At 41.4% G+C, this 10,734-nt stretch overlaps 1 protein-coding gene and 1 long non-coding RNA gene across 4 annotated transcripts in view; one reads left to right on the forward strand and one right to left on the reverse strand.

The window, feature by feature from the left end:
- CBR4 (carbonyl reductase 4) overlaps window positions 1-6,649 on the reverse strand; it is a 109,950-nt gene extending 103,301 nt beyond the window's left edge. For all 3 annotated transcript variants that reach the window (XM_032298633.1, XM_032298632.1, XM_032298631.1), the window contains exons 1-3: window positions 6,290-6,649; window positions 3,995-4,115; window positions 2,531-2,667 (exon numbers count right to left, since the gene is read on the reverse strand). In XM_032298633.1, coding sequence (XP_032154524.1) covers window positions 2,531-2,667; window positions 3,995-4,115; window positions 6,290-6,431 — 400 coding nt within the window. In that variant the 5' untranslated portion in view covers window positions 6,432-6,649. The remainder of the gene's footprint in view (window positions 1-2,530; window positions 2,668-3,994; window positions 4,116-6,289) is intronic.
- Window positions 6,650-6,868: 219 nt separating this feature from the next.
- On the forward strand, window positions 6,869-7,291 carry LOC116565105. The gene is made up of 2 exons (XR_004275260.1): window positions 6,869-6,941; window positions 7,053-7,291. It is a non-coding gene; the product is annotated as an uncharacterized LOC116565105 (long non-coding RNA).
- Window positions 7,292-10,734: the final 3,443 nt, after the last annotated feature.

A 10,734-nucleotide genomic window follows, 5' to 3' on the forward strand; every position in this document is an offset into this window, starting at 1 on the left:
ACTCGTGCCACACACTACTATTCATCTGGTCAAAAAGAGGTAATTCCTGAAATATCAATGAAGCGTCTAGCAGTTTAAAGTAGTTCTTTCTGTAGCAAGATTCTCAATTTACTTTTCATTATTTACTTTTAGCTCAATTCTAAAAGTTTTGCATGCATAAGGAGAACTGATGGGTTTTTTAAATATACCTTTAAAAAGAATATTTTAGAGTTAAATAAATATACCTCAGGTTACCAGGTGACAGGTACAGGTCTGTTTGCCTGCTTATAAGAATCCAAAGTCCTTATCTGGCTGTGTTAAAATGCAAAGGTTGACTCACTGACTAATCTCTTTTATAAGAAAACAGATCCCTTAAATTTTTAAGGGTAAATGTCCAAAATGCTCTCATGTCCCCTTAGTTTGTTAGCATAGTATTCTTGCCTTTCTCATTTTCTAAACAGAAAAACCCTAAATCCTGGCTTGGAAAACCATTTCCTACATTTAAAAGAACAGGGTCATTTACTTTCATGGAGCAGCATCCTCCTTTCGTGGCCTTTTAAGGTATTACCATTTGAAAATAAAAAGCAGATGATATACTACCATGTCCAAATTACCAAACTGAAATAAAATTTCAAGCCATTTTGCATTTTAAGTTCTACAGGCATATACTCCACAGTTTATCTGCTCTGTAGGTTAGATGAACTGAAAACTAGGGGTTACTTACACTCATTCTTTTTTTTTTTCCATTTATTTTATTGCATTTTAGGTTTTGGGGTACATGTGAAGAACATGCAAGATTGTTGCATAGGTACACACGTGGTAGTGTGATTTGCTGCCTTCCTCCCCATCACCTACATCTGGCATCTCTCCCCTTGCTCTCTCTCCCCAACTCCCCACTCCCTGCTGTCCCTCCCCTATTTCCCCCCAACTGACCCCAGTGTGTAGTACTCCCCTCCCTGTGTCCATGTGTTCTCATTGTTCAACACTCGCCTATGAGTTAGAACATGTGGTGTTTGATCTTCTGCTCTTCTGTCAGTTTGCTGAGAATGATGGTTTCCAGGTTCATCCACATCCCTACAAACGACACAAACATCGTTTTTGATGGCTGCATGATATTCCATGGTGTATATGTGCCACATTTTCCCTGTCCAGTCTATCATCGATGGGCATTTGGGTTGGTTCCAGGTTTTGCTGTTGTAAACAGTGCTGCAATGAACATTCGTGTGCACGTGTCCTTATAGTAGAACGATTTATAATCCTTTGGATATATACCCAGTAATGGGATTGCTGGGTCAAATGGAAGTTCTATTTCTAGGTCCTTAAGGAATCGCCACACTGTCTTCCACAGTGTCTGAACTAATTTACACTCCCACCAACAGTGTAAAAGTGTTCCTATTTCTCCACAACCTCTCCAGCATCTGTTGTCTCCAGATTTTTTAATGATCGCCATTCTAACTGGCGTGAGATGGTATCTCAATGTAGTTTTGATTTGCATTTCTCTGATGACCAGTGATGATGAGCATTTTTTCATATGTTTGTTGGCCTCATGTATGTCTTCTTCTGTAAAGTATCTGTTCATATCCTTTGCCCACTTTGGAATGGGCTTGTTTTTTTCTTATAAATCTGTTTTAGTTCTTTGTAAATTCTGGATATCAGCCCTTTGTCAGATGGGTAAACTGCAAAAATTTTTTCCCATTCTGTTGGTTGCCGATTTGCTCTAATGACTGTTTCTTTTGCTATGCAGAAGCTGTGGAGTTTGATTAGGTCCCATTTGTCTATTTTGGCTTTTGTTGTCAATGCTTTTGGTGTTTTGGTCATGAAGTCCTTGCCTACACCTATGTCCCAAATGGTTTTGCCTAGATTTTCCTCTAGGGTTTTTATGGTGTTAGGTCTTCTCATGTTTACACTCATTCTGAAAAACAGAGAAATTTTATCCTCCTTTAAACCTCCACACAAGATTTAACAGTAACCCATGCAACTGCTGTACATGATATTACTTATTCCCCACTGTCTACTTTAATTCCTTGTCCATGTTTTAAAATTAGGTTTCTGGCTGGGAACGTGGCTCCCACCCATAATCCCAGACTTTGGGAGGATCACTTGAGTCCAGGAGCTAAAGACCAGCCTGGGCCACATAGTGAGACCTCATCTCTATTTAAAAAAAAAAAAGTTTCAAATAAAAATCAGGATGGTCCAATTTTTCTTGAAAAATCAAAACTGCTGGCAAAACTGGGACCACATTATAGAATCTAAGTGGTGGCCTCCACCATTCCACATGGGCTCTGGACAATGAAGCTGGATATCATTTATCGCATGGCTGCTCCTGTCATTCTTCTAGTACTTGGTGGTAGCACTCATTTAACACCTGCCTGACTCCTATAGAGATGTAAATGTGTGATTCCTATTTTACTAATCAATTAATTAAATCATTTTTTCCACAGATAATAGAAATTTCACCCAAGTTTCACAAGTGAATAAACTACAAATTAGTGCATTAAATATCTATCTGGTATTACGGGATAATTATAAATTCACAAAGGTGAAGACTCACCTACATTAACTATAGACCCTCCCTGTTGTTGAATCATAGTCCTCACGGCAGCTTTACAGGTCAGCATGGAACCCAAGAGGTTGGTATGAAGCTGAGATACCATATCTTCGGTTTTTGTTCTTACTAAAAGACTATCCCTACAAAAAGAAATAGTATACAACAGCATATAATAACAAGATAAAACAAACTAAAAAGGTCAAAACTAAGATAACGTTTCTACTGAAAGTAGGGTGCAAGAAGTGCTTCCTATCTGAGATAACTAGAATACCTACAGTCCCATTTTGAACTTGGTTTGAGATACATTAAATAACAATTGATAAACCAGAAAGGATGCACTTGGAAGACAGGTTCCTACCCCTCTCAGCTTGAGTGGCAAATATTCTTAGCCCCTAAAAGTATTACCATGTAGCCAAAATAGTTTGAATGACCTGAGCAACTGCCACACTAAGCCTTGTTTAGCAAGAAAATATGTTATTCTAAATATTATCTCCTAAATTCATTTTTTTAAAGTAATATCCACTCCATTATTCTATTAGTATTAAGTTCACAAACTGGCAAAACTTATATATGGTGACAAAATTAGAAAATAGTTACCTACAAGGAAGTATTATTAATTGAGAAGGCACTGCCTTCTGGAGCACTGGAAACATTCTACAGCTCAATATGGGTGATGATTACAATGTTAAAACCAATTAAACTGGACATTTAATATATGTTGTATCTCAATATAAAAGAAAAGAATTTGTGCCGGGCATGGTGGCTCATGCCTGGGAGGCAAGGCAGAAGGATCGCCTGAGGTCGGGAGTTCAAGACCAGCCTGATCAACATGGAGAAACCCCACCTCTACTAATAAAAATACAAAATTAACCGGACATGGTGGCCCATGCCTGTAGCCCCAGCTACTCAGGAGGCTGAGGCAGGAAAATTGCTTGAACCCAGTAGGCAGAGGATGCAGTGACCCGAGATGGCACCATTGCACTCCAGCCTGGGCAACAATAGCGAAACTCCATCACAAAAATAAATAAACAAAAAATAAATTTGCTGGGTGCAGTGGCTCATGCCTGCAATCCTTGCACTTTGGGAGACTGAGGCGGGCAGATCACAAGGTCAGGAAATCGAGACCATCCTGGCCAACATGGTGAAACCCTGTCTCTACTAAACTACAAAAAATTAGCTGGGTGTGGTGGCATGCATCTGTAGTCCCAGCACTCAGGAGGCTGAGGCAGGGGAATTGCTTGAACTTGGGAGGTGGAGGTTGCAGTGAGCCGAGATCCGCCACTGCATTCCCGCCTGGGAACAGAGCAAGACTCCATCTCAAAAAAAAATTATGGACTGACAAGTTTTAAAATACATAGTTTTTTCCCCCAGTTAGAAGTATAATAATATATTAACTTATACTAATCAGACATATTAGGAATAAAAGTTTTAAAAATATATATAAATTTACTTAAATCTGTGACCAACCTGTTAATACCAGCTGCATTTACCAAGAAATTTACTCGACCTAAGTGTTTCTCCATCTCTTCAAATGTATTTTGAACATCATGTTCTTTAGCAACATCACAGCTAAATGCCAAATGATCTCCTACACAACAAAGTTAAATAACAATTACTTATAAGTTATAACTCAAATTTTAAATTTACTCAATACACATGTGTTAAGCATCTAAGATGGTAGGCCCGTGCTAATCTAGAACCCAAAAATTTAAGTCATGTCATGAGGCCCAGCTTTCACAGAGTTGGCCTAATGAAACTGGGATGGGGGAGCAAGAGGAAATAAAGTACTATTACAGAAAGTTAATTTTAAAACTTTCTTTTTAATCAACACAGAGGGGAGGGCTTTTTCAAGTTATAAAGGCTCTGTCAGATTCATCTAATGATATTTCCAGTTTTAACACTGAACTCATGCTTCCCAATTCAACAGTCTTCTGGGTTTTATATTCCTTTTTTCAAATTTATATCTAATTGTCAGGTTTTCGTTGAATTAGTTTCTCTGGCCCTGAACAGGAACTCTAGTTTCTTCTTCTTTTTAAGAGCTACGGATACACTATGGCACATATAGCATAATGACTATTTTTCAAACCTCACCATCAGGAGACATGAGATAACACAGAAAGCTGTAAAAACACTAAAACTACAAACCATGGGAGGGGAACACTTTTTACAAAAACAACTGTTACTTACCACTTCTAAAAAATGGTTAAATGCCAAAAAACTACACTTCAAAGGAAACTAAAGCATTCCCTATGTAATAATCTACCATTTTAATACCCTAAAATGTAGAATTGTATTTAAGAGCCAAAAAAAATTGCTTTTCCGTTTGACCTTGACAAACATATCTACACTACATTACCCTATCAAGCCTTTGGAAACAGTAAGTGACCTGGGAAATTATACTTTCTAGATGAAAACCAATCACTCATGGAACATGATTCAAAGGAATGCAGGACCCAAAAGCATCCTGTGTCTCTCTCTCGGTTTTCACTTGAAGACTCACTGTTTTCACAACCACCTTTGAAAGCTCAACTAATGGCTTCAATCTAGTCCAGCAAACACTGATGGCTTGGGGTGACTCAGTAAGGGTCACCATTTTTCCCCTTTGTTGAATGGCAAGGAACATGAGCTTTAAGAAGCATTCACTGACACTCTCCCTGAGCTGTAACTTACAGGATTTTTTTTTTTAGAGATCCCAATATTCTCCCAATCAACAGTGAATAGGTGATACCAAACCAATCAGTAAGGTTAACTTAAAAACGAACAGCCACACCTGGCACCTATAGTCCCCCAGCTCCTTGGGAGGCTGAGGCGAGATCTATAGAGCCCAGTAAATCAGAAGTTGGAGTCCAGCCTGGGAAACATAATGAGAAGCCCTCTCAAAAATTAAATTAAATTAAATTAAAAACCCACACACAAAAACAGTAAGAGCCACAAGATGCACCCGCAGGCCTCTATTCTCCCCATGCCTCCCTGAGAGTAAATGAAGTTTTGTCCATTTTAGTAACTAAACAAATAGTATCTTCGGATCTTTCTGATGTCCTATTTCTCCCTAACCTCAAGGAAGAATTAAATTTACAAAATGACTAAACCATTATTAATAAGCCAGAAAAAAGAAAAAAAAAACCCTGAAGTTTAAACGCAATAAAAAAGAATTTCGGAGAACAAAGTTCAACTGTCCATTTGCAAAACTAACCACATTTGCTAACATAAAGTAAACAAGGCAAATGTCAACACTGGCTGGAACTCAGAAGGGTTTCTCTGAAACTGCTTTGTGCATTCGCACAGGCCCAGGCACTGCCCTCGGCAATACTGAGGGAGCCATTTACACCTGGCACTCCCCTCACCTGCCCGAACCCTTTTCCGCCCAGTTCTGCCTCCGGCGACAAGAATGCCCCCTTTCCCTAAATTCAAACTGTCCTGTGGCTCTCTCCCGCCAGACACCAAAACAGGGCAGCTCTTCACGTTGAGCACAAGCCGCAGGGCGGGGGATGCTTATTCGCGGGGCCGAGACTACGAGGTCTTAAAGAAAACCCTGAGTGCCCAGCCCTCCGCGCGGGCTGCGTGGCCGACGTTCTGGAGGCCCCGGGAGGTCGGGGTTTCTGCACGAGGCGCGTTCCATCCTTGGAACGGAGAGCGCCTGCGCACGGCTTATGGAGAAACCTCAGAGCCCGAAAGCCCAGGCCCGCTCGCTTTACAAAGCAGATTTTCTCTGGGCTCCTGGACCACGGCCATACAACTGGACAACTCCAGTTCGGTACCTACCGCCGAGGTCACCGGCGGCGGCTTTGGCCCCTTCCAGGTTTCTGGCAATGACCGCCAGTCGGTAGCCTTTCCGGGCCATTAACTGGGCCACGGCCCTGCCAATGCCTCGGGAGCCTCCGAAAACAGCACACACTTTGTCCATCTCGGACTCAAAAACTCGGAGGAGAGAGAGAAGGGAGTGGCGGCTCCTTTCCAGGTTCCACAGGCTTTTAAACAACCGCTGTTCCCAAAGAAAAAAAACAAAAGGCAAACTGCAAAGAAAAAACAGACCGCTCGACACCTCCTCCTGCGGCCGGACTCCGGCAATGCAGGAAGCCGCAGAGAAGGGGGAGGAGCCACGGCGGCGGCGCGTGACGTCATTACGCATTGACTCTTCCGCGGCGCGCGTAAAGAGCACGGCGGCGAGAGCTCCCCGCCGGCCGAAGAGTGGCCTGGAGGGGGTTTCGATGCATGCTGGGACCTGTAGTCTTGACGCAAGAAAGGAACTGGCGCAGGGGCGCTGTTTGGTGGGAAAAACACTTGTGGCACCGAGGGGAATTCTCTGGACCCGCTGGGTCCTCTCCGTCGGGATTGGAGCCCGCTGGGCTTTCCCTGGGAAACCAAGACGACTTGATCACGTAGTTAGAACCCAGAACAAGCACTCCGGGCTCCGGTGTGTGCCCTTCGCCTAGGTGTTGTTTTGGCTACAGACTTGATGTCTTGTTGAAGAAGTCCCCAAGTATCGCACCCACAGCAGAACCTACCCTACCTGTTCCTCCCCCAGGATGCTGCAGAAATGGACCTCTACCCGCCCAGATGTTAGCATTCACCGCGAAGTGTGGCGTGAAGGTGAACGCCCTGTCAAACATCCAGCCGGAGGTCAAGGAATTCTAATTGATTATTCTGAATAGTCTTTCAAGACCTACGAAACAAGCTTAGGCTGCTGTAGACAAACAAAAATGGGTTTCTGCAATTCTAAATAAGATGTACTGGGTGCTCTGAGAGTTAATAAACTAAAAAAAATCCATGTTTGTTACAATTATAGTGTAAAAAGAAAGCATTTCTCGATACAACATTATTTTACTAGATGATTCAGAGAAGTATGAACCACGGTCCCTACCACTAAAAAAAACTACAACCCAGAACTACAGGACTAATACACATGAAACACTAGGAGGTACCCAAAATCATACTTAGTAAAGTGCAAAATTATATTAACACAAGAGCTCTGAGAAAATGGAGACCAGGGAAGAATCAGAGAGACATGGAAAAGTTGGATTTGAGGGCTGGATGAGGTTTGAAAAAAGGAAAGTAAGAGCAGAAAGTCTATAAATAAGCAAGTTGAGCAATATTTTAAATTTTTTATTCTTATTTCATTTAGATCCGAAGAGGATTTGAAATGGTTTGCAAAAATTCATGTGTATTTGGTTTTAAAAGGCAAAGGGGACCACTGCCTCGTCTCCCACAAAGCCAGAACACTAAATTAGGTCAGTGGAAAAAGTACGAATAAAGTCATGCTATCAGAATTTACTTAGTATTAAAGAAGAGATCCATAAACCCAGAGTTTCCTGCCAGCCAAAGCAACAAAGGAAATATAATTACAAGAAGTAATTTCTGTAAGAAATAAGCATCCTAGTTATGCAGCAGAGAAGCCTGAGCAAAACCCCTCCTCGGAGGTCCTCCTAAATGGCACACAAAGCAGTGTAGTAGACAGTGTGCTTCATGGAAAGAAACAAAGATTGGAAGGCTGTTTTTATAGCATCTATTAGACTTTATTAAAAGCAAATACAATAGGAAGTTAAACATTAGCAGTCACACATAAGAAATGTGTCTTTGTATGTTTGAAACAATGAGGAAACAAGCCTGATTACAGGAAATTTGGGATGGTGCTATATTGTAGTCAGCTTTAAAGCCAGATGCCAAGCATTAAACAGGCCTTTAACTGCAGACGTAACAAGATTAGAGCTGCATTTAAGAACTGTTGGTGGTGGCTCCTGCCTGTAATCCCAGCACTTAATCCCTGCCTGTAATCTCAGCACTGCCGAGACAGGAGGGTTGCTTCAGTCCAGAAGTTCAAAACCAACCTGAGAAACGTGGCAAGATTCCCTTGATCTCTACAAAAAGTACAAAAAAAGTTAGCTGGGCATGGTGACCTACTTGTGGTCCCAGCTACTCGGGAGGCTGGGTTGGAAGGATGGTCAAGTTGGAAGCAAGGCCAGGAGTTCGAGGCTGTGGTGAGCCATGATTGCACCACTGCACTCCAGCCTGGGTGACAGAGCAGGACCCTGTCTCAAAATTTTTCAATTTTTCTAAACAAACAAAAAAACAGTTTCTCAGTGATGTAAAAATGGGTCTGATCAAATTTGTCTGTTCACTTTTCTACTATACACTATGTAATCTTGGAAAGCAAAACTGTTGTAGACAAATTACCAATATATGGGTCAGCCTAAATGCCAATTGTATTTCTGTACCTTAGGTCAAACCAGAGAGTTCATCTTTGTGAACAGTTCCCTCCATTTTAGGAAAAGGGTTATTTTTTTTCTACACATTGTTATTCTAGCCAAAAACATGGCTTTTAGATCTATGCCAAAGATCATTCACACACGGTGTGAGGTGGCGTTCAGAATTCTGAAAACCTTTTCTCACTGTATCCCTACAGTAAATGGATAAGTTGGGCTTTTTCTTCAACACATACCTCAGGTTAAACCCCAAGGTTATTATTTATTTTTTCCCCTCTTAATACAATATCACCACTGTCCTGGGTGAGAATACACCTGTCACAGCCCATCACCCATTAGCTTAGAGGTTACAGTGGGAAAGCTTCTCCGTAATGCCCTGATAGTGAAGTGAGGATCTGTAAATTAAACTGGGCCTCCCCTACCCAGCAGGACATTGAAGAAAGCCTTTAGAGCGACCCACCTTTAGTCCTTCCTTCTCACTAAACATGCCACTTCTGTGGTAATATATTAGCCATATTTTATACTTTAACTCACACCCACATAGGATATGTTTTCTCTTGGCTCCAATAATCAAAGGAGAAAAGTCCTTATAGATGAGGACTGTTATACAAATGTTTAAATATGCCTACTTTGTATTATTTTTCTGATTACAAAATGAATACCACTTAATTGCTAAAAGTTAGAAACCATAAACTTTTTAAAGTAAATAACTCATTAAAAGCATTGTACACTTTAAGCGAGTGAATTGTATGGTATGCAAATTATATTACAATGGACCTGTTCTTGAAAAAAATTTAACTGAAAGCCTATTGCCCTGTTATATGAAATTAGAATCTGCCACTAATTATGAGAGGGTTATACCTTTCTTGAATTTTGTTTAATACATCAAGATTTATAATGCACATGATTCCAAATATGCAGGAAATTTTATAAGAAATTTATAAATGATGATTGACTATTTATTGAGAATCCTCTTTACACAATGCACCATACTAAGCACATCCAGCTTATCAGATCCGTAATTGACGCATAACCCTTCCTGCCAGCAAGCAGTTTCCCAGGATTCTCCAGCCAGTGATGGTAATCTGCATGACCCGGACTGCACATGGCCAGCGTAGCTTCTCCATACAGACCATGCTCTTCTTTCAAGAAGAAAGATTAGAAAGCTGCCTCAGTGTGGCTGCCTAGATATAACATTTGTGATTAAAAAGCATGTTGATTTCCTCATTGGCATTCTTGTATCCAATCTAAATTGTAAGGAATATACTTTTTATCACTTATAAAAGCTTATTTCATTTTGAGTAAAAAAAAAAAAAAATGTGGCCCATGAGCTTGTTATTTTGTAGAGTGGGCGTTCATGCCTCTGAGGCTGCCCACCAAGACCTCAACCTGTCTAGCACTCGGTTGCCTAAGGCAGAAGCAAGGAGTTTATTCCTTCCCTCTTTCACACATTCCCCCATCCAATCAGTCACAAAGTCCTGCTGACCCTCCTCCCTAAATACCATTCTTACTTCTCACCGACCTTAAACTCCTTTGCCACATCATTGTTCAGACCCGGGGCCCTGAAAGACAAGTACAGAACAGCTGGTTCGCCATCCTTCAGATCCACCCCAACACCACCAGGGGACTCCTTTTAAAATACAAATCTGGCCGGGTGCAGTGGCTCACGCCTGTAATCCCAGCAGTTTGGGAGGCAGAGGCCGGTGGATCTCTTGAGGTCAGGGGTACAAGACCAGCCTGACCAACAAAGTGAAATCCTGTCTCTATTAAAAATACAAAAATAAGCCAGGTGTGGTGGCAGGCGCCTATAATCCCAGCCACTTGGGAGGCTGAGTCAGGAGAATCACTTTAATCTGGGAGGCAGAGGTTGCAGTGAGCCAAGATCGTGCCATTGCACTCCAGCTTGGGTGACAGAGTGAGGCTCCGTCTCAAAATTAATTACTTAAATAAAATAAAATAAAAATTGCTCACGCCTGTAATCCCAGCACTTTGGGAGGCCGAGGTGGG

This window comes from Sapajus apella, unplaced genomic scaffold (genome assembly GCF_009761245.1).
Source record: "Sapajus apella isolate SASKATOON/1434 unplaced genomic scaffold, GSC_monkey_1.0 scaffold39, whole genome shotgun sequence".
In the NCBI taxonomy this organism is placed as follows: Eukaryota; Metazoa; Chordata; class Mammalia; order Primates; family Cebidae; genus Sapajus; species Sapajus apella.